This window comes from Planococcus citri, chromosome 5, assembly GCF_950023065.1.
Source record: "Planococcus citri chromosome 5, ihPlaCitr1.1, whole genome shotgun sequence".
Classification (NCBI taxonomy): Eukaryota; Metazoa; Arthropoda; class Insecta; order Hemiptera; family Pseudococcidae; genus Planococcus; species Planococcus citri.
In genome coordinates, this window is record NC_088681.1 from 47,177,574 (window position 1) to 47,198,935 (window position 21,362).

General features: G+C 35.2%; 7 protein-coding genes and 1 non-coding gene across 12 annotated transcripts; 6 read left to right on the top strand and 2 right to left on the bottom strand.

The window, feature by feature from the left end:
• The first annotated feature begins 701 nt into the window (after nt 1-701).
• On the top strand, nt 702-793 carry TRNAI-UAU (transfer RNA isoleucine (anticodon UAU)). Its single transcript is given in 2 exon segments — nt 702-739; nt 758-793. It is a non-coding gene; the product is annotated as a tRNA-Ile (tRNA).
• A 298-nt stretch (nt 794-1,091) lies between these two features.
• Nucleotides 1,092-2,840, bottom strand: LOC135847275 (uncharacterized Golgi apparatus membrane protein-like protein CG5021). Of its 2 annotated transcripts, none has more exons than XM_065366739.1 (7): nt 2,431-2,840; nt 2,284-2,351; nt 2,058-2,212; nt 1,894-1,973; nt 1,628-1,741; nt 1,409-1,558; nt 1,092-1,316 (listed from the first exon to the last, which is right to left on the bottom strand). In XM_065366739.1, exons 1-7 carry the CDS (start codon nt 2,431-2,433, stop codon nt 1,254-1,256), a joined length of 633 nt encoding a protein of 210 aa, XP_065222811.1. In that variant the 5' UTR covers nt 2,434-2,840; the 3' UTR covers nt 1,092-1,253. The 2 variants fall into 2 exon arrangements, with proteins under 2 accessions (XP_065222811.1, XP_065222810.1); XM_065366738.1 differs by having other exon boundaries at nt 1,628-1,753.
• Nucleotides 2,841-2,992: 152 nt separating this feature from the next.
• Nucleotides 2,993-4,393, top strand: LOC135847273 (inactive serine/threonine-protein kinase 19-like). Its single transcript, XM_065366736.1, has 5 exons — nt 2,993-3,469; nt 3,546-3,778; nt 3,857-4,013; nt 4,080-4,168; nt 4,245-4,393. Exons 1-5 carry the CDS (start codon nt 3,218-3,220, stop codon nt 4,285-4,287), a joined length of 774 nt encoding a protein of 257 aa, XP_065222808.1. The 5' UTR covers nt 2,993-3,217; the 3' UTR covers nt 4,288-4,393.
• On the bottom strand, nt 4,220-4,872 carry LOC135847276 (ubiquitin-fold modifier 1). Its single transcript, XM_065366740.1, has 2 exons — nt 4,434-4,872; nt 4,220-4,357 (listed from the first exon to the last, which is right to left on the bottom strand). Exon 1 carries the CDS (start codon nt 4,726-4,728, stop codon nt 4,453-4,455), a length of 276 nt encoding a protein of 91 aa, XP_065222812.1. The 5' UTR covers nt 4,729-4,872; the 3' UTR covers nt 4,220-4,357; nt 4,434-4,452.
• A 135-nt stretch (nt 4,873-5,007) lies between these two features.
• Nucleotides 5,008-7,230, top strand: IFT57 (intraflagellar transport 57). The gene is made up of 8 exons (XM_065366732.1): nt 5,008-5,499; nt 5,569-5,731; nt 5,806-5,924; nt 5,993-6,146; nt 6,220-6,334; nt 6,492-6,688; nt 6,772-6,916; nt 6,994-7,230. The coding sequence occupies exons 1-8, from the start codon at nt 5,324-5,326 to the stop codon at nt 7,149-7,151; spliced, it is 1,227 nt and encodes a 408-aa protein (XP_065222804.1). The 5' UTR covers nt 5,008-5,323; the 3' UTR covers nt 7,152-7,230.
• A 59-nt stretch (nt 7,231-7,289) lies between these two features.
• On the top strand, nt 7,290-8,490 carry zuc (Mitochondrial cardiolipin hydrolase zuc). The gene is made up of 3 exons (XM_065366737.1): nt 7,290-7,711; nt 7,779-7,963; nt 8,035-8,490. The coding sequence occupies exons 1-3, from the start codon at nt 7,425-7,427 to the stop codon at nt 8,241-8,243; spliced, it is 681 nt and encodes a 226-aa protein (XP_065222809.1). The 5' UTR covers nt 7,290-7,424; the 3' UTR covers nt 8,244-8,490.
• Nucleotides 8,431-14,096, top strand: LOC135847269 (uncharacterized). Of its 3 annotated transcripts, none has more exons than XM_065366730.1 (11): nt 8,431-8,552; nt 9,842-9,956; nt 10,049-10,152; nt 10,247-10,318; nt 10,419-10,535; nt 12,470-12,566; nt 12,699-12,907; nt 12,977-13,203; nt 13,314-13,473; nt 13,572-13,741; nt 13,832-14,096. In XM_065366730.1, exons 2-11 carry the CDS (start codon nt 9,863-9,865, stop codon nt 14,070-14,072), a joined length of 1,491 nt encoding a protein of 496 aa, XP_065222802.1. In that variant the 5' UTR covers nt 8,431-8,552; nt 9,842-9,862; the 3' UTR covers nt 14,073-14,096. The 3 variants fall into 3 exon arrangements, with proteins under 3 accessions (XP_065222802.1, XP_065222801.1, XP_065222803.1); XM_065366729.1 differs by lacking the exon at nt 8,431-8,552 and adding an exon at nt 9,270-9,767; XM_065366731.1 differs by lacking the exons at nt 8,431-8,552; nt 10,419-10,535 and adding an exon at nt 9,270-9,767.
• Nucleotides 14,097-14,530: 434 nt separating this feature from the next.
• Nucleotides 14,531-20,728, top strand: Ctr9 (RNA polymerase-associated protein Ctr9). Of its 2 annotated transcripts, none has more exons than XM_065366725.1 (24): nt 14,531-14,697; nt 14,774-14,875; nt 14,951-15,190; nt 15,271-15,539; nt 15,620-15,815; nt 15,885-15,992; nt 16,063-16,182; nt 16,257-16,388; nt 16,458-16,845; nt 16,929-17,110; nt 17,186-17,366; nt 17,462-17,610; nt 17,719-17,835; nt 17,914-18,059; nt 18,147-18,354; nt 18,437-18,663; nt 18,756-18,861; nt 18,939-19,057; nt 19,150-19,230; nt 19,311-19,388; nt 19,485-19,649; nt 19,772-19,858; nt 20,113-20,172; nt 20,300-20,728. In XM_065366725.1, exons 1-24 carry the CDS (start codon nt 14,647-14,649, stop codon nt 20,364-20,366), a joined length of 3,579 nt encoding a protein of 1,192 aa, XP_065222797.1. In that variant the 5' UTR covers nt 14,531-14,646; the 3' UTR covers nt 20,367-20,728. The 2 variants fall into 2 exon arrangements, with proteins under 2 accessions (XP_065222797.1, XP_065222795.1); XM_065366723.1 differs by having other exon boundaries at nt 14,532-14,697; nt 20,110-20,172.
• Nucleotides 20,729-21,362: the final 634 nt, after the last annotated feature.

The following is a 21,362-nucleotide window of genomic DNA, read 5'->3' on the forward strand; positions in this document are numbered from 1 at the left end:
GTTTACGCGATTGATTTTAAATAAAAGGGATTAAATAAGAAGGTATTACAATTAATTAAGCTGATTAAATCATAGAATATAAATTCAGTGGCGAAATATTCATCGGGAACATTTTTAAAAAAATTAATAAGTTGGATAGTTCAAAATTAGGTAGGTATCCTATTGTGAACGGAGAGAGAATTTTTGTTTTGTCAAATGGCAGCTCTGCAATTGCATTTTGGTCTTGTTTTGTCCGTTGTAGGTGGAAGTGGTGCAAGTACTTTCGAGTCAACAAACACAAAATAATTGTAGTACCTAGAATTGAATTCAAATTGGCAAAATTAAATTTAAAAAATTGATTTAAAATTAAATTAATTTGCATCACATCTTCAAGTCTGTCAAGTTGAAAAGGAAAACTAATGAAAAACATCGGAAACGCGAAAAATTACATCGCACCACTTCCACCTGCTTGGGGACAAAACAAAATCGGATTGCCTACAAAAATTGTACGAATTGAACGATGTTCGCGTTTTCATCGATTTCTATTATTTAACAAATTTATTCGTAGTTATTAGTAATTATTTCAATTCCCGAAACTATCTAAATCGTAAAAAACCAACTCTCACTCGAAATTTTTTCATTTTAAGGTGTAAAATTGCGTAAAAACAATGCCTCGGGCAACAGCTGGGATATATTTCATTGTTTGGCCTGATCGGCTAACTGCTCCAGTGGCGCAATAGGTTAGCGCACGGTACTTATATGGCAGTAGTCGTGAGCAATGCCGGGGTTGTGAGTTCGAGCCTCACCTGGAGCATAAAATTTTTAAATTTTAATAAAACGAAAAAACGCAATTAGGGCACCGGAAAGGCGCTCCGAGGTGAAATCCGGTAGTTTAAAATTTTTTACAACACGTCAGCGTAAAATAATAACCCTCGAAAGGTAAACAATTCGGCAGCGTCAGCATTCGGATCACGTTAGGTTTTAGTTTTTATCTAGGCTAAAAATCTATTAATAGAAAATTGGAATTGCGTGTTAATAAAATTATTCACGTTGCAACATGAAACGCATAATAATAAGAGTCAGAAAAGAAAAGAAAAACAAGGAACACGACGTATAGTGTAGGATCGTATATATTACAAAATTAATTAAAGCAAAGAAAATCTTAGAACTTTTAAATTTATCCGAAGATGACTAAACCTGGCGTTGACATTTGTACGAACAGTAGTAATTCTAGACTTAAAAATAAAAATGTTTTCAGGAAATAAGCGATCTGTTCAAACTACAGAAGGAGGTGGTACATTGGTAGATGGTGGTGGTCTCGTGGCCATGCTCGCCATCTGTGAACAAACAAAAGTGTTATCGGTACGTGTTCGCAAAGGTATGGAGAATGAAATTCATAACAAATAATATTGCGTAAATATATACGAACATTTTGAATAACTTGTTTTCTAATGAAATCTGTCGTGAAAGACGAAATCGTCGAGCCTAGGGTAGCGTTATCGGAATTTTGACCAAACCTACACTTCATGTAACCGTACACGTTGGCGTAATTCAGAGTTAACGCGATGCATATCAGTAACTGCAACAAAATAGGTGTAAGCATATATATATTTTTTTTACAACAGGAATAACAGAAACGTCGACTCACCAATGACCTGAAGCTCAAGCTGAATAATGAAAATATAAAGAACAAAGTCCATAAAATGGTAACGCCGAGTAATCCTATCCAAAAAATTCTGGCTTCCGAGGGATTGACTCGATTCTGTGCATCACCCTGCGACAGGGATCACATAAAAAGCTAACTAATACCGATATCGCTTATAATCGAAACATCAAGATGAGATAGAACGTATTTTCAACGCTTTATCTCATTTTTATTGTTACGACGATTTGTGATTACGTCGCTGATCGTACCTTTCTGGACTCGAACACCCAATGAGATTTACCTTCGTCGTCTATATAATTCCACCATCTTAATCCTACCATAATTCTTCCTGTAAAACGAACACAGATTAGTAGCTAGTACGATACGTTGAGATCTGATGAAATGATCATAGGGGTATATATATGCAACCTACCTGTAATATTCTTCACTGTCCAAAAATCACATGATAATAATAAAACGATGGTAACAAATAGACCAATATAACTTTTACTGAATATAGAACCGAATATGTATAAAAATAAGGCAGCTATACGGAATGCTAGATGAAAGAATGTCACAACAGGGTGTCTGTAAAAAGAAAAAGTACACGATGGTATTTTACGTCGACATAAGTACAGTTCGATAATAGGAAAGCTTACGTGAGTTTATTTGGATTGAAGTTATCTTCTTCGCCGAAAGCGATGGTATCGTCGTCTATTAAAGTACTCTGTCAAGTAAAATTGAATCAAAATTAAGTCAAATTCGTGATATAGAAGGTTTTTTTTACTGATGATGTATCGACTTACCATGACTGAAAGTTTTCCAACATACTACACTAGTTCGATGCTTGGAGTTTGGTTGTTTATGACTGAGCTCGGTAGAAGCAACGATACAGTCACTGTACGATTACATTTCATCAATTTATCGGTATTTTCGCGGAAATCAAACTATGACGTTTTCAATTTCAGTACGATTTGAATTAAATTTGTTGATAATGAAAAATTATGGTTTCTTCTTATCAGTCAGTGACTTGTGACAGATGGGTATCGAAAACTTGGCGAACAAACTGATGTTTTGTGTATTTTGAAATGTTACTTCGTCGCAGACTGTTCGGAGGTTAATTTTGTTGATTAATTTGAAATTATTTCTAATCTAAAATCAACGAAATTCATTCGAATTTGAGGAAAATGATCACTCGAACGTAAAGTATAAACGTATTAGGTACTTTGTTTTTGTTACAGCTGGACAACACTGTAGAACACGTATCGAAGCTTGCTAATTTCGCAACATTCTGAGTGAAGGAAAATTTCATGTTTTGTTTTCAATTATGGCACCACTGTTAATGGTGTTGAAATGTTGTAAATGTAGCATTTTTCACAAAATCGTGTTTTCTTTTTTTTCAAAAAAAAAATTCGAATGTCGAAAATTCGATAACACAATTTGTGTCATTTCAGCCGGGTTTCAGCTTGTGAAATTGCTTCAGTTCAGTTCAATTTTCGCCACTTTTGTGTAATTTAATCGTGTAACGTACTTGTCATTCATGATTTGTCGAATTAATTCTAAAAAGAAGTGTGCTGCGGTTCGATTAAGTAGATGAATCGTAAACGTAAATCACAAACTGAGAATGTCTCTTCAAAAATCCCTCGTATCGAGGAAGATGAAACTGACGAAGATGCAGATCCTCTAAAACCGTCTTTTCCTGTTTGCAATGATACCGAAGCTGGGATACAATATATACGAAACATAATACTGAAGTGTAAAAAATTGTATCCTTTTCCACCGGTCGTATTCGTCCATCAGATTTTCAATATTATCCAGAACAGAACCACTGTCAATAGGCAAATTGTACGTATATAGTTTTTCGGATTCCATGAATTGATTTCGACTCTTTCTAATGGATTTACGATGCCTTGTGTTACAGGAGAACCTACGTAATGAGAAGAAAATCGTATTGATTCATATGGGCAGCGATGAGAATATGAAAATAGTTGTATTCCACGACGATTTGAAAAATCACGTACTCGCTGAGAAGACCAAGTCGGAAACGATGCTTTTCCAGAAATTTTTCGATAAAGTGCTCCTGAGTACGAGGGATATAGGAATTTCGAAAACGGATTTGTTAATCAAACATCGATTTTCCGAAGCTGATGTCCGGTAAATCGTGAAATCGATGCAATAAAGTCCCATTAATCTGAAAATTGCGAACTAATTTTGTTTTCTATTTCACGACAGAACTTTGGTTAACGCTGGTCTATTGATTTTGAAAGAAACCGGTATCTTTTGGTTTTCGTTTCCTTCGGCTGGTGCGTTTATGAAAAGAGTACTGAAAGGACGTCAGATTATTCTGCAGATAATCAGGAAGCGCAGATATCGTGAAATTTTACAAACTGTGAGTGTAAATTGGTAATCGTCTATTAATTTGAATTCAGCCTTATCGAGTCGCATTAATTTACAGGAGTTGGAGAAAAGAAAGCTGGATAAATCTTTAGAATTACCTTTACATTACTTAATACATGATCTCGTCGGAGGAAAAGTGCTGAAATGGTGAGTTTATTCGTTTATATGGTGTAATTTTACTTTCGTGCATTTTTCTAAAAAAAATTACGATGCTTATTTTTAGCGTTGAAACAACATCGGGTGCATTACTACGAAGTAGTACGTGATATCGTCATCTCTGTGATATTTATCCTACAAGGAACTTTACATTATTCTTAAATCGTCGTAAGAATCGAACTAAACCAAAAAAATAAAACAATGCATTACGTTTTATTTTCATTATACAAAAGAATAATTATGTATACAAACTTACACATTACGTAACAAACATATCACAAGTGATGACCAACTCGGTCTCTGGGAATTAATCGGAGTTCGCTGCCGTGTTTCAAGAAGATATTTCCAGCAGTATGTTGGGGATTGATACCAATTCCGTCATTTGTGATTATAGCCGATGTTGCTGGCGAAACTTTGAACTCCTCTGCTGCGTATTTCAGCACGGCTGTGAAAGGTGCGCTTTCTGGTACGTTGAGAACTTTGAAGGGTAATTTTGGATCTGATGTTAGAGTTATTTTGAATGTAACTTTGTTGACTGAAACAGCGGCCATGGTAACGTGTTTTAATCAAGTTTCAACGGAAAGGCGAACGTTGTAGCGCGAATTTTACCAACAGATTGACACGTTCTATGCGAATTTTTCCATGAATTTGTTTGTACTGATAATTTTATGGTGATTGATAAGGTTTTTGAACTGAAGCAGAATTTGAAAAAGTGTACAGCTGCGTTTTATCAGTGTTGATCGGAATCTGGAATATAAAAGATGATCAAGATCAACTGAGCTCTATCTCAGATTCAAAGCGTGGCAGGGTAGAGGGTACCTCCTAAATCACTGAAAATGAACGACATTTTCATCGACGATTTATTCCCAAATTTCGGAGAAAATTTGTGGAATAAATAAAATTTCAAATTTGAAATTTCTTTGTTTCATTTTCATTTCATTTGTGGCAGCACTGTATATTTTTTCGGTCCAAAAAGTGTACTTCGTTGTGAGGTACACTTTGAGGTGATGTTTATTTTGTTTGTGTTTTATTTTATTTTTGTTGTGATACTGAAGCGATTAGTAAATTTGAGTTGATGTTGAAACGACAATGAGAAGATTTATTTGAAATTCAATTTGAAGCCCGACCTATCGAACTCATCCAAGCATGTCAGAAGACCCAGAAATTCCATCTCGAGGCCAGTCGTCGAACACAGACGCTGATAATGAATCCGGCGATCCATTTTCAGTGTTTTCTCAAATGGAAGACGTCTACGAAAAGTTGAAGCTGCTGAACCACGAGAAGGAATTCATTAAAGAATACAAATTGCGCCCTTTGAACAGGTTACTGTGATTCTGTACTTCCTACTCGAACGATCGAAGTCACCAACAATTGTCTAAATATGATTCTAGGCATTATTTCGCTCTACAAACCAATCCCGGAGAGCAATTTTATGCATTTTCTTTACTGGCAGCTTGGCTGATTCGTAAATGTGGCACGATAATCGACACACCTCAAGAATACGACGATCCTAATTCAACTATCGCTGTTATATTGGATGCTGCTCGTAAAGAGGCATGTAATAATCTCTCATATAAACAATCAATTCGATTGTAAAAGAAACATAACGATGAACTTTTTCATTTTAGGGAATTCCAGTTGACTTCTCTCCTGGCAAATTGAAACAAGGGTATGGAAAATTTGTCGTTATGCTCCTGAATCAATTAGTCGATAGAGTACTTGAAAAGACGAAATTCAAGTTCAAAAAGTAAGACTCGTTTGCAATAGTGAAAAAATTTAAGTTTACGAAATACGTGCAACAAATGAAAATTGCAGACTGTTCCCTCCGGTCGAGGTAGCCGACGAAGAAACCATCGTAGAAGACGATTCGGAATTACTTTTGGAACGAATTGAAGAGGAAATGGTTGCCGAAGAAATGGATTCCGAAGACGACGAAGATATACTTTTCAACGTCGACGATCTGACTAAAGTAATCGTCTGTTTGTTTTGCGGAAACGAGTTTAGAATAGTATTTTTACATCATCGAACGTATTTTTCGATAGCTTAATTCTCATTCGCGTAAAGCTGACGAAGTGCTACAGACGAATATAACCAACGACGAATGGCAATTAGAAGTAGAAAGGGTTTTACCATCTTTGAAATTGACTATTAAGACTGGTATTTGAAATTCGTCTGAAATCGTTCACTCGTGTTTCGCACCGATCACTTGTTGTGTATTATGTAGGGTCACGTATTTCTTAGCGAGCCACCGTAGATGCACATAAATGCTCTATTTTGATGTGATCTATCGACTAAGGAGAATTGTATTTTACAGATAATAAAGATTGGCGTGGTCATCTAGAGCAAATCAAAACGTATCGGACGACGATCAACGAATCGATGACGTCGGTGAAATCTCGTCTGGAAAAATTATCCAGGGATATTTCCGAAAACATGGAGAAAATCACGAGTCGCGAGAAATTCCTCAATTCAAACTTGGATTCGTTGTTGAGCGAATATCGTACCGTTCGAGTATGTTGGACTTGATTTTTTTTCCGTAGTTCTTCGACTGTATCGAACTTAGAATGAGGGTAATTTGATGTCGTTTTAATTAGGATGAATACTTCAAAGTGAACGCTCAATTTCGTGACTTGAACTCCGGTGTTATGGAAAGGCAACGTAAGTTGACTCGAGTCAGCGAAGAATTGGAAGCTTTGAAGCAAGAAGTTGAGGAACGTGGAACTGTTATGACCGATGGAAGTAGGTTCTTTCGAATTGAAGTGTATCAAAAATTTATTTTCTGCGTATTAATTACCATGACGATTAATTTATTGCAGCTCCGTTGATCAATATCAAAAAAGCTCTATCCATTTTGAAAGAAGATGTCGCCAATATGAATGTACAAATTGGTGTTTTACAGCATGATATTCTCCATTCCAAACTACAAGAGAAATTATTGATGCTTCAGAAAGTACAATCGCAAGTCTACGCGTGATGAAAAATTCGAAAAACCTGGAAAAAATGTAAAGAAAATGAGAAAAATTAAAAAATATATTCTTATTCATAATTTCGTATTTTTTTGTTGATTTTTTTGTTTTGGCAAATTGGCAACACTGATTACGCCATGTGTTTTATTTTTTTTTTATCAGACCACCAGACGCGATTGAAGAAAAAAAATGACTGAAATTATAATTTAACGAAATTGTTCGCGTTTTTGAACGTTTGTTACGACTTTTATACCTTATATTGTGTAAAAATCTATGCCAAGATGTCCGATTACAAGTTACTTCGGTCAACCGGCGATTTAATTTACAAATTCATCTCTAGCAATAAATACGCTTCGGCAGCCGGCTTGGCTTTAGTCGTCGTGTGTTCATTATTGTATCGCAGCAAAAGATTCCTCAGCGAAAGCGGTACATCGAAGAAAAGACGAAAGAATATATCGAAAGATGCCCTAATCGATGTATTATTCTTCTCGAATGAAAACGCCATGTGTCAAGATCACATCAACGACGGAAACACCTGTAGCGATGACTGCGGTGCTCAAAAGCTATTGTAAGTGTGTTTGTGTAGTAGTATGTGAACTTATTAAAAATGTTCATCGTATTTGTTTGACTTTTAGAACCCTGGTGGAATATTTAGACATGGCCAAGGAATCGTTGGACGTTTGTGTATACACGATTACTTCTATTAAACTGGCCGAAGCGGTATTACGTAAATTCAACGAAGGTGTTGCCGTTCGTGTAATCACCGATGATTCTATGGCGTATGGTGACGGATCTCAGATACCTTTGTTTCGTCGAAATGGTACCAATATCTATTCTACGGATGTAATTTTTAATATCGAATTGATTTCTAATGACGTGTTGTATGTTTAGGAGTTCGTGTCAGAGCGGAACCATCGCAAAATCTAATGCATCATAAATTCGCCGTCATTGATAGGAAAGTATTGGTGACCGGATCATTTAACTGGACTCAACAAGCCACCTTCGGTAATTGGGAAAACGTTATCATTACATCGGAACCGGAAGAAGTAGTGCAGCGTTTCAGTGATCAATTCGAGAAGCTGTGGCAAATACTGGATTAATATCTTCGTCGCAGATCTCGATTACCATTTTCGGTGCATTTTTATTTCAAGTTTTTTTGTTCACTTTCAGACGTGTTTTGTGATATATTTTGTTATTTTTTACGAGAGATTTTCCTACGTTAATTATGTGATAATCCGAGGATGTGTTATCCGTAACTATGGAAACACGATTATTATTAGGAAGTTTTTTTTTTTTAATATGTAATTTTGTATTGAAGTCGAGATAAACTTTACGTTGATCAGTTGATAGAGTGTTTTTTTTTAATTTTCGAGATGAGAATAATTAGAAACCAATTCGGATAATATTGAGTGAGTGATATAAGAATTGAATGTAGTAGTTTAAAGTACAATTTTATTTTAGTAGATAATCGACGAACTATAGGTACATTTTGTTGTGTATTTGTGTTGGAATACTTTGTCAACTATTTATGTTGGGATCACATAACTTTCATCAAGTTTATGCTAATTGAATGAATACCAATTTATGTGAGGGCTGAGGCCTGCTTCCTGTAAAGGGTTATCCATCGATGTGATAAAGATTGGGTGACCTGGGTTGAAGGTAGTTGGATTTGTTTAATTAAGACTGAACGTTTGTTGAAAGCAAACTTTTTACCCCCTTCGTTTTCTCTTGTTGGCATTTCCTAAAATTTGGCTTCCTTCGGTTGACTATTCTGGAGCATTTGAATACTTAGGTAGGAGCAGAAGTTGTGAGCTGTTTTGTAGATGGGTATTCGATTATCTGAACTTGTCGAATTCAACAATTTTTTGATGAGATGATAATGATGATGATTCATGATTCCAATAGTTGTACATATATTTTCCTACCTTTCAATAATTTTGTCTTTCAATGCAGATCACCCTGAAGGAAAAACTAAAGAAGGAGAAGAGGTGATCTGTCTCTGTCACAGACTCATCAAAAAATGTAAGCAAAAAAACAACACAGAACTGTTGAACTTTCACCAAAACTTTTCTTCTTCAAATTACTAAAATTTTTATACAATTTCTGGATAATATTAAACATTTTTCAAGAATTAACATGAACCGCATGTCAAGTAATCGTTAAATCACCTCCTCTGCGGTAATTATATATTTTCGATGAAAACTTTTTCCGCATTTTTTTCACCCTTTTTGTCTCTCATCACCCTCCTTCGCTCGTTTATCTATTAAGAATATCCATTAAAAAAAGCAACATCATCGCATCTACCCTTGAAATTCTACCTGTATTATCTCTACCCCTGTGACGTTGCTTACACTTTTAATGGAACTTTAATGAAACCATGTACCAATTACGTTGATAATGACATTTTATGTAAATTACTTGCCGCTTCACTACCTGGTACCGTGCAAATGGAAATATATAAGCAAATAGCTGAAATGTCCGTTTTTCTGGTCGCATTTGTACTCACGACCTAGCAAAGCGAAACGATCATTTTCTCGTTTGTTTTCTTTAGAAAATTATTTTTCAATTTTATTTTACCTACTTGTAGAATACCTAATAGTTTTATTAAAATGCCTACCAAGCAGGTACCTAGTGTTATTTTTATCTAAAATGGAATGGAAATTGACCCATTAATATGGTGTTGTTTTTTTTGTTGTAGAATTTAGCAGCTGTTCGGAAAATGGCCGCCAAAAAAGGGTCTCAGGTACAGTTCCAAATTGACGTGACCACTGATGAAGAATGGAATAAGTTGATGGAACGGCAAGGATTGGTTGGTAAGAACTGCAGTTGTGATCGTTAGAAATGGTTGCAGATGTGTCTATCGAGTCAATCTGTTCACCTATTGAATTACATTTTCTGTATCTAGTTATTGATATTTATTCGGAATGGTGTGGACCCTGTACAGCGATGGTATCCAGTCTGAAAAAATTGAAGTTGGAAATAGGCAGTGATTATTTGCATTTTGCTCTGGTTAGTTGGAAATTCTCATTCAAAGTAGATAAATTTTATAGATAATAATTAATTAACATAATTCTGATTCTCAATTTAACCATTTATCATTCAGGCCAAGTCCAACACGATCGATGCTTTGAAGAGATTTCGAGATAAAAGTGAACCTATGTGGATGTTCATTGCGGTAGGTGTGTCCATTTAAAAAACACAATAATGATGTCCTAATGTCGGAGGCATTCAAATAAATTCCTCCTGCTTGTGAGTCAACTATTTCAAAATTACAGAGTGGACATTTGGTCAACTTGATGTTCGGCGTTGATGCACCTAATCTTTTTCAAATGATTAAAACAGAACTGGAAAATGAAACAAATGTTTTGCAAGGAAAAATGGAACGAAATTTTGTGAGTACCTAGTACCAATCATTTTTTGAAGTCTCATCAGTCATTTCTCGCTGAAAAATTTTTTAATAAATTGTCGCTTTTTCGCAAAATTAAAAAAAAAAAATTCCTCTAAAAATTGTTCCAAAGTCTCGCATTTTTGGCAGACATTGACAAAAAGTATCACTTTCTTGCCATCAATATTACTTACCTATCAAAAGAGCCTGCTTTTTTACTAAAATTATCAAAGTCTTGTTTTTTGACAAAAATTTTCGTTTTACAGAAAAATTATCACTTTTTTAAAAAATTACCCAATAATTTCGCTATTTTTTTGCCACTAAATACCTTTCATTTCTAAATTTTCAATTTTCCAAAGTTGATGAAAATTTTGGTCTATTGCAAAATGGCGAAAAATGTTCGTTCTTTTTGCAAATGATTTCACTTTTTCCAAAAATTGTCCTGCTTGCTTAGTTTTTTCGTTGTTTACCTATATGTTTAGCTAAATGTGTGTCGTTTTTTTTTTTTGTAAAAAAATTCCAAAAAGTCTCACATTTTTCCAAAAATTGTTCAAAAAATTCTGCTTTTTTGTAAAAATTGAAACGAAAGATCCCTTCTTTTTTGTCAAAATTGTCAAAAATTCTGTGTTTTGGCAAAATTGCTGAAACAGATCTTGGTTTTTAAAAAATCTCCAGAGTCCCTTTTTCTATTGAATTGTCAAAAAGTCCTAATTTCCGCCAAATAAGTCATTTTTTACCAAGATTGCGTAATTAAAGTAGGTAAGTATTTTTTTTTTGCAAATTGTCCAAAAGTCCTTAGTTATTCTTCTTCTAAAATCTGATTTTTTTTTTCAAAACTGAACAAAAGTTCCATATCTTTCAAATTATCAAAAAGTCGTAATTAATTTTTATAAAAATTGTCAGAAAGTCCTCGTTTTTCTAAAAAAAATCACTGTTTTTGACCAACGATGTCGAACAAAATTCTCGATTTTTTGGCAAGGCAAAATCGCCAGAAATCCGCATTTTATGGTGAATAGTCAAAAAGTCCTAATTTTTGTCTCAAAGACTTCATTTTTAACAAAATTGCCCAATAAGTCCTGTTTTTGACCTAAATTGTCGAAAAATGTTCAATTTCTCGACAAATTGTTCAAAAAGTCCCAGCTATAATTTTTGTCAAAATTGTCAAAAAGTTCTGTAAGTTCTGTTTTTTGGCAAAATTGTTGAAAGAGATCTTGGTCGTTGAAAAATCTCCAGAGGGACCCTTTTTCTATTAAATCGTCAATGACTCCTTATTTTTCTCAAAAAATCATTCTTTTGCTGAAGTTGTTCAAAAATTCCAGTTCTTTAAAATTGTCAGAAAGTCCTCATTTTTTTCAAAGAAGTCCTGCTTTTTTCCATCATTGCTAAAAATGGGTTTTAGTCAAAATTTCAAGAAAACCTCATTTACTATTATGTACTTGATTATCAAAAAGTTCAAATTTCTGTCAATAATTGGATACCTTTACCTACCAAAGGAGCCTGTTTTTTCCCAAGTCAACGTTTTAATTTTCTTCTAGAATTACAAAATAGTTTCGTTTTTTTCCTAAAATTGTCAAAATACATATTTCTTCGTGCCAAAAATTGTTAAAAATTTCCTATTTTTCAAAGTTGACAATTTCTGCTTTTTAGCAAAACTGCTAAAAAAATTTCACTTTTTCCAAAAATTGTTCTAATGTTTTGCTTTTTGCCAAAAATTGCAAAAAAATTCACTTTGTTGCCAAAAATTTCCATTTTTTTCACCAAAAAGGTGCAAAATAGTCGAACTACCTAGTTAAGTATTTAAAATTGAAAACCAGAATATTTTCAATTTGAAATATGCTGGTTTATTTTTTCTCTACTTTGTTTCTTTTTCGAGCTTTTTGATGGAAGAAATCGAATAAGAGCCTTTGATGAAATTAATTTTATTCGTCTACTATGTTTTAGATACCATTCGAAGAACTTACCGAAGCTGAGAAAGAACGACAAGCTGTGGCATTAGCCAAAGAACAACAAATGCAACTAATATACCAAGAGAAACTCGGTAAGAATGATCCATCCAAGTTCAATGACCTTTGGAGCTTTATTTTATTGATAATTATTTTTTATTGAAATTATACAACTTAGTACCATAAATTTCTAAAAAATTACAAAAATATATGAATTTTTTTTACAGCTGCTAAAATGAACGCCATTCGTGAACGATCCCTAATGAAACTGGCTAAACTGATACCTACCCATTCATGCGTTATTTACTTTCCTCAAATGGTATCTTCCGATGGAAGCTGTTCAGTTGCTCAAAAAATGATGTATTTGAATGATTCTATATCAGCTGCCGTCGTCGATCAGATGCAGGTTCAATTCAATGCTGATACCATCAAACAAGTAGGTATAACTCTATGAAGAGATTTAATCGAGTAAAAAATAATCTTTAATTTCAATCATATATCGTAGGTCTTTTACAAATGTCCCATATTTCCAACTTTACCAGCGTCATTACAAGAAGCAATGCAATCAAAACCTGTGCTCGTAACGCTGATTCAATCCGTAATTACTGATGACGCAGCTTCCAACACCCTATCGCCTAGAAATTGCAGAACCGATGAATATCAAACGATCGAACAGAAATTAACTAAAATTGTGTACGGTGACGAGAACCCTACAGGATATTCCGATCAATCGTACGTAATTTTTGTGAAATCTCTTTTTTCTCCCTGTGTATTTTTTTTATTTTTTATTTTTTTCGCAAAACGTACCCAATTTAATCTCTTATTTTACTTTTGTGTTTCAGAGTAGCGTTCGAGTTCATCGTAGAAAACGATAAAGGTGAAAAAATACCCCCTATGTGGACTCCTATCAGCGTATTATCAAAGGCAGCCGCCATCGAAGTATTATTCCCCAGAAAAGTGGAATCAATCGGTTACGCGCCGGATAGTTTACCTCCTCCTCAGGTGATCTGGATTTCACTACCTACCTATTTGAGGTTTGATTGGTTTGGTCAAGTCAAATAATATATTCTTTTATTTTTCACAACGGTCTGTTTGTATAGTTGATAATTATTTACGACGCCGCGAAAGCTTGCGACATTATCGAATTAACTAAAGACTTTACTCAAGATATTTATAAAATCGGATTCTTCGACAGTATCGATCCTACAAATGCTAAAGTGATTTGCAAAAGTTACAAACAGTTCTGCGATTTATCCGAAGAAAAGAAAAAGTACCTATCCTATACTGTTTTTACCAGAGCTTCGTTTCAGTTTTATTTTCTTCCTAATAATTTTTCTATTAATTACTTCGTTTGTTACAGGAATGCTAAAATGGTGGTAGCGATTAAAAAAGGCGACAATGACGATTTACTGTTAGAATTCGCTCAAGTTATTCCGCTCTATATAAGTCCCAACGAAAAGGTAGGTAGCGAAGAAAGCGAGCAATTTTTTCCATTCGATTACGACGATTTAGACGACGAAGTTGAAGAGAAACAAGTGGATAGTTTTGATGAAGATAAAGAGAATATAAATATCGATAATTACGAAATACCCGCCGAATAAATACTTTTGCTATTACTGTGAAAATGTGTTCGAATAGAGCACCAAACGTGATTTTATTTCCCACTAGAAAATTGATTCCTTGCTCGTCTGCTCCAAAGACTATTGGAATACAGTGTTTTCTTCCAAAAATGGACAATTAATGTTAATGATATTTCTCTGGTTCTAAATGCGTGATTGAAATATTGAAATTCATCAAAAACTGAAAATTTTTAGTCTGTTGATCTTGATCTTGATTCTTCATCAGAATCAGTTGATCGATCAAATTCAAACTCAAACACGATTCAAATCAAATCAAATTCGAAGAAGAAAATAAAATAAAATAAAATAAAAATTGGTAAATTGTTTTCGGTTGTGTGTCGCACTGCATCAGTGCATCCACCACATGCACAAGAAAAAACGGACTAATCAAATCAATTTACATCTGTGATTTTAAAAAGTGGAGTTCCTTTTTATACGATCTGTGGTGTACAATGAGCAGAATTTTGATTGTGGTCAAAATGATATTTACTAACATTTTAAAATAATTTTAGTGCTCGAAATAGTTATTTAATAATGGAAGAATAACGCCGCAATCATGTCGTATCGAGCCGAAAGTGTTGAGATCCCTCTACGGGATTCAGACGAGGTAAATACTTAGTTTTAAATTACATTTTCAGCATTTTTCTTCACCGTGTTACTCACACGTCTTATGCTCTGTACAGGTGATCGAACTGAATTTCAATGATTTACCCTCCAATGTAAAGGATACAATTGAAATTTTAAGCTCGGAAAATACTCGTCTACATTATTGGGTCACATTGGCGGTAAGCGGAATCCATCCGAACGTATACTTTCATCTACAACTAGACCAAACTAACACCGTATTCTTGTTTGTACAGATCGAGTATTACCGGAGAGGTCATGTCGAAGCATTTAAATTACTTCTTGAGAGATCGAAATCCGATGCTAATATCGATTATCCGGATTTCGAACGTGATCAAATGAGAGCTTTAGATTTACTGGCGAATTACTACGTACAACAAGCGAACAAGGAGAAAAACAAGAAGCAGAAAACCGAACTATTCTCGAAAGCTGATCAACTTTTCAATGCGGCCGATAAAATTATTATGTACGATCAAGTAAGTTCGAACCAATCTCTTGAGTGTTTGAGCATTCTTGTAGAATGTATTTTTAACGAGATTTTATCTAATTACTACAGGACCATCTTATGGGTCGAGCGTATTTTTCCATGTTGGAAGGCGAAAAGATAGATCAAGCCGATGCTCAGTTTAATTTCGTTTTGAATCAGTCTCCTAATAATATACCGGCGTTGTTGGGTAAAGCTTGCATTTTTTTCAACAAGAAGGATTACAAAGGAGCGTTAGCTTATTATAAACGAGTCATTAGAAAAAATCCGAAATGTCCTGCTGTCGTTCGTGTCGGTCTTGGGCATTGTTTTCTGAAACTCGGAAATCAAGAGAAAGCTATGTAAGTGTAACGATTGCGAGCTCCGATTGAGGTTGTATTATGTTTTAGTGATAATGTGTATTTCTTTATTTTGATTGTAGCGCTGCTTTCGAACGAGCTTTACAATTAGATTCGAAATGCGTTGGAGCTTTAATAGGTTTAGCTATTTCACGTATGAATAGACAGGAATCGGATGATATACGAGCCGGAGTTGAAATGTTATCGAAGGCGTTTCACATCGATCGTACGAATTCCATGGTTTTGAATCATTTAGCTAATCATTTCTTCTTCAAAAAAGTAAGTATTCGGTACCCGAATGAGTTAGCTTTGGTTTTACGTTAACTAATTCTGTTTGTTTATTTGTAGGATTATACCAAAGCTAGAGATTTAGCTTGCCACGCCATCGGTTATACTGAAAATGAAGCCATGAGAGCTGAAAGTTGTTATCAATTGGCTAGAATATTCCACGTTCAGGTTCGTATCTGAGCTGGTTCATTTTTAAACAACCCTATGAAAGTATTTTAACGAAAATTCTTTTGTGCAGAGTGATTACGATCAAGCATTTCAGTATTATTATCAATCTACGCAGTTCGCTTCACCTAATTTCGTCCTACCTTACTACGGTCTCGGCCAGATGTACATTTATCGTCACGATTCGGAAAATGTAATTCGATTTGTCATCTTTAGCATAACGTATCGTTAGTAGTTGTATTAACATTTCATTCGTTTATTCAACAGGCAGCTCAATGCTTCGAAAAAGTTTTGAAAGTGCAGCCAGGAAATTACGAAACGATGAAAATTCTAGGATCTTTGTACGCAAACGCACCCAGCCCTTCTAAACGAGATATAGCTAAGAATTATTTGAAAAAGGTATCATTTTCACGTGCAATGTAATCATTTGATTCTGAGAATATCTTGTAACCTGGGGATATTTTACAGGTAACCGAGCAATTCCCAGACGATGTCGAAGCGTGGATCGAATTAGCTCAAATTCTCGAACAATCCGACCTCCAAGGATCACTCCAAGCGTATAATACCGCGTGTAAGATAATGAAAGAGAATATTCAAGCCGAAGTACCGCCGGAGATACTGAATAACATATCAGCCCTTCAATACCGTCTGGGAAATTTGGAGGAAGCTCGAGATAAATTCTCCGAAGCGTTGGCTCGTTGCAAACGTGAAAGCGAACAAGATCCTACGTATTATAATTCTATCTCGGTTACCATTACCTATAATGTGGCTAGAACCAACGAAGCATTATGTCAGTTCGATCGAGCCGAAGTCCTGTATAAAGATATTCTTAAAGAACATCCTAATTATATCGATTGTAAGTTTTTCATCGTACGAGATTAGATTTCTCCTATTCGATTGATCTAGATTGTAATGTTCGTGTCAACGAAATTTTTTCAGGTTACCTGAGACTCGGTTGTATGGCTCGAGACAAGAATCAAATCTACGAAGCTTCGGACTGGTTTAAAGAAGCTTTACACATAGATACCGAACATCCGGACGCTTGGTCTTTGCTGGGAAATCTGCATTTAGCTAAATTAGAATGGGGCCCAGGGCAGAAAAAATTCGAACGTATTTTAAAAGTATGTTATTTCAAACACATCTATTCAGTTTGCGAACTCGTTCGTCGAATAATGTGTGATTTTTTTTCCTCGCAGAATCAACATCACGTATTAGACTCGTATTCGTTGATAGCCTTGGGCAATATTTGGCTGCAAGCTTTGCACGTTCCTATCAAAGATAAAGGTCGTGAAAAAGTTCTCCAAAGTAGAGCTTTGTCCTTGTATACCAAAGTATTGAAAAGCGATCCGAGAAATATTTGGACCTCGAACGGAATTGGTACGTGGAGTGTTGTTAAATATGAACGCTGTCGAGCGTGCCAGTTGTGTTTTCAATATTTATTCGTCTATCACCTGTCATGTTGTGCTTTGTAGGTTGCGTATTGGCTCATAAAGGATGTATCAACGAAGCTCGCGATATTTTTGCATCTGTTCGCGAAGCTACTGCTGACTTCTGCGACGTCTGGTTGAATATCGCCCATGTTTACGTTGAACAGAAACAATACATCAGTGCTATTCAGATGGTAAATTGCTAATCACGTTTTTTTTGTGTGAATCGGAAAGAGAAAATAAATTTGCATCCAAATGATTCGTGGCAACGTTCGTTATAATTTTACCAACATTTGTTTCAGTACGAAAACTGTATGAAAAAATTCTACAAACATCACAATACCGAAGTTCTACAGTATCTGGGTAGAGCGTATTACAAAGCTGGAAAATACAAGGAAGCCAAAACAGTTTTTCTGAAAGTACGTGCCTTTGAATCTTTCATAAAAACTATGTTCGTTACGTTTTGTATTATTAACGGTGCATTTTCTTGCTCGTAGGCACGAAGAGTAGCTCCTCACGATACAGTTATCTTGTATAATATCGCTTTAGTACTGCAAAGGCTGGCCACGCAGATTCTTAAAGACGAGAAATCCAATTTAGATACCGTATTACAAGCCGTACACGAGCTAGGTTTATCCCAAAGGTATCATTTGCTCCGCTGATACGTATTTTATCGAGAAAATGTTCCAAAAAAGTACAATTAAGTAATTATTTTGTTCGATAACCGTAGGTATTTCCAATACTTGGCCACGCACGGTGACCGTATGAAGTACGACGTTACATTAGCTGACTGCGAAGCCAAACAATGTCAAGATTTGCTGAGTCAGGCTCAATATCACGTTGCTCGTGCTCGTAAAGTGGACGAAGAAGAGAAACAACTGCGTAAGAAACAGGAAGAAGAACGTGAGATTTTCCGATTGAGGCAACTAGAAGAACAGGTATGTTTTATTCGCGCAAATCAGCTGGGTTTAATTTCGTCGAATTTATTTCGTTGCATTTTTTTTTTTTTGAATTGATTAGAAACAAGCCGAAGAGAAACAACGTGTGCAATTAGAGGAGATGCTTCAGAAACGTCAAGAGTTCAAAGAGAAGACTAAAGGGGCGTTGATATTCAACGATTTCCCATCCGAAAAGAAATCCAAAGGTAAAGGACGCGGTAGAGATAGAGATTACGTCTCCGATTCCGGCTCCAGTGCTCCGGGTAGCCCTTCGGCTGAACCTAAGGCACCGAAGAAGAAACGTAAAAGGTAGCATGACGATGAACTAATTTATTCACTGTATGATTTCTCTCGTTTGCTGGAATCAGTATAATTTGTGGATTTTGTTTGTTCGTCTATAGTGAGGCTCCGAAAGAGAAAAAGAAACGTGGTAAGAAACGTCGCGACGAAGATTCTGGTGGTTCTGGTAGCGATAGACCGAAGGCTAAGAAAGGACGTAAGATGAAGGTAAGTGTGCAGACGATATTTGCTAATAATCGGAAAATTAGGGTCGATACTTAACCGATTTATTTTTGCGTTCGCAGGAGAAGAAACCCAAAGAATCTGGATTGACTGGAAGACAGAAATTAAGAATCGTTTCGAAGGCAACGATCTCGGATAGCGATAGCGACAGCGATGACGATAAACTACGTATTGCGAGCGGGTGAGTAGTATTTAATATTGAAATCTTGGCAATTTTTTTTTCAAAGATAAATCTACGATCGCTCATAATTACACATTTGATTTTGTTTTTAGTCGATCGAGGAGCGGTTCCAGGTCGAGTCGTTCGAGAAGTCGTAGTGGAAGCGGATCAAGATCTGGTAGTGCAGGCAGCAGGTTTGTTTTTAATTTTTTTAATCTGCCTACGATCCCTGTAATCTCTCATTGACTTAATTCGTTCGTATTGTATTCGACAGACGATCCGGCAGCGGTTCCAGATCAAGATCAAGATCGAGATCACGCTCCGGCTCTAGATCTGGCTCAGCAGCCAGTAGGTGAGTAATGAAGAGCCCTTATGTTGATAAAATAATGAAGCTCATTTTAAATCCTTTGAAATAACCTCTTATGATTTTTTTTTTTCATGAATGCAGACGATCGAGAAGTAGGAACAGGAGCAGAAGTGGTAGTCGATCGGGCTCCGGTTCGAGATCGGGATCGGGATCGCGTTCGAGGTCGAGGTCAAGATCACGGTCAGGTTCTAGATCGCGATCTGGTTCCAGAAGTGTGTCCAGATCGAGATCTAGGTCCGCTAGCAGGTACATAATTACATATCTACGTTTTGCAAAAGACTTACTATAAGTTTGTTTCTCTCAACAAAATTTAGTGATCTTATCTCTTCTAACTGTGTGCCTTTTTTTTGTATTTTTTTTATTCATAGAAGTCGATCCAGATCGGGTAGTAGATCGAGATCGAAATCGAAATCTAGATCTAGATCGAGATCGAAGTCAGGCAGTCCAGCCAGCAGGTAATTAATTTTTTTTTTTTTTTGAACTAGCTATTATTATGATCTTCATCCAATTAAGTATAAATGCACTGGAATGAGCTGTTGAAAATAATTTTGTGCCCTTGAAAAACAATGGTGGGTGGTGATAGAATGTATTGTGTCTCTTGAAGTGCTTTTTTTTGTTTTTGATTGAGATATTTATTTGGAGTGGTTTTTTTCTGTTTATGTCACATTTTTTGTACAGTATAATGAATTTTTTCGTTTTTCCACAGAAGATCCGGCAGTGGATCTCGTTCCAGATCAGGATCCAGATCGAGATCAGGCTCAGCCAGCGGGTAAGTTTTTAAAAAAAAATTATACCTACGTAGAAATTGAAAAGATCCAATTGCTAGCCAAAAGGCTGGAGTCCCAAGTCAGAATCTTGACACTGATGTTTATTTTATGCCTTTTTGCATGTCATAGGCGTTCTAGAAGCCCATCAGGGAGTCGTGGCAGTCGGTCTAGAAGTAGATCACCGTCAGCTAGTTGAATTCGGAACGTATCATATTGTAGCACAACAATTATTATCTAGACATTACGCCCTTTCTGTGCAAGGGTTTTGACGAAAGAGTTATCTCAATGTAATGGCGTCGAAGAGTTCAGAAGTTGGAGATATTGTAAATTCATCTTGAAAAAAAAATGAAAGATGGTTTAGTTTTTCTGAATTTTTTATATGTTACATTCTCATCCTTAATTGTCACGTTAAAGACTAACGCGTTCATCGGTGGAATTAATGCTGATAATGAATAATGATACAAAGTGTAACTGGTTACATTATTTTCGATACTATGTATTGCGTGTATGTATTATTTTTTTTTAATAATTATAATGTTCATTTTATCGTGATACTTACTTGGAATTTTTGCTTTATTTCTGAAAGTGAGTTGAACACAGTAGTATGTAATATTGTGATGATTTTTGAGAATATAAATGTATATCCAATTTGAGACCTTGGAACTGTACACGAATAAATCATAGATATTTCCAGCATTTGCATTGCAACGAATCTAAAAATTTTACCTAAATTAATTTGGATTTGAAATTTACATTTTGAAGATTTTTAAGTACTTGATACATAAAGGAAAATAAGCATACATTTCAAAAACTTGATTTGAAAATTTTGAAATTCATCCTCAATTTTCTATGCTAAATTTAGGTATTACTAAATCAGGTTTTTAAAGTGCAAATTTTAAAAACAGTTTCAAAATATTTTGAAATTAACAATTTTGGAATTTGGACAGACCGCCGGCTCAAAAAATATAATATTCATATTGTCAATATTTTGGAATCATTTTTGTAAAAAATGCCATGAACCTTTGAAATTTATTTTTTGTCATAGCTATTTTTTCAAAATTGTGAAAATCTGTTTTCAAATTTACATTTTGAAATTTTTTCAAAAAAACAGGAAAAAATTTCGAAACTACATTTTCATGATTTTGAGCTAATAGACAATGAAAAAATTTAAAGCTTGCAAAAACTTGGACAA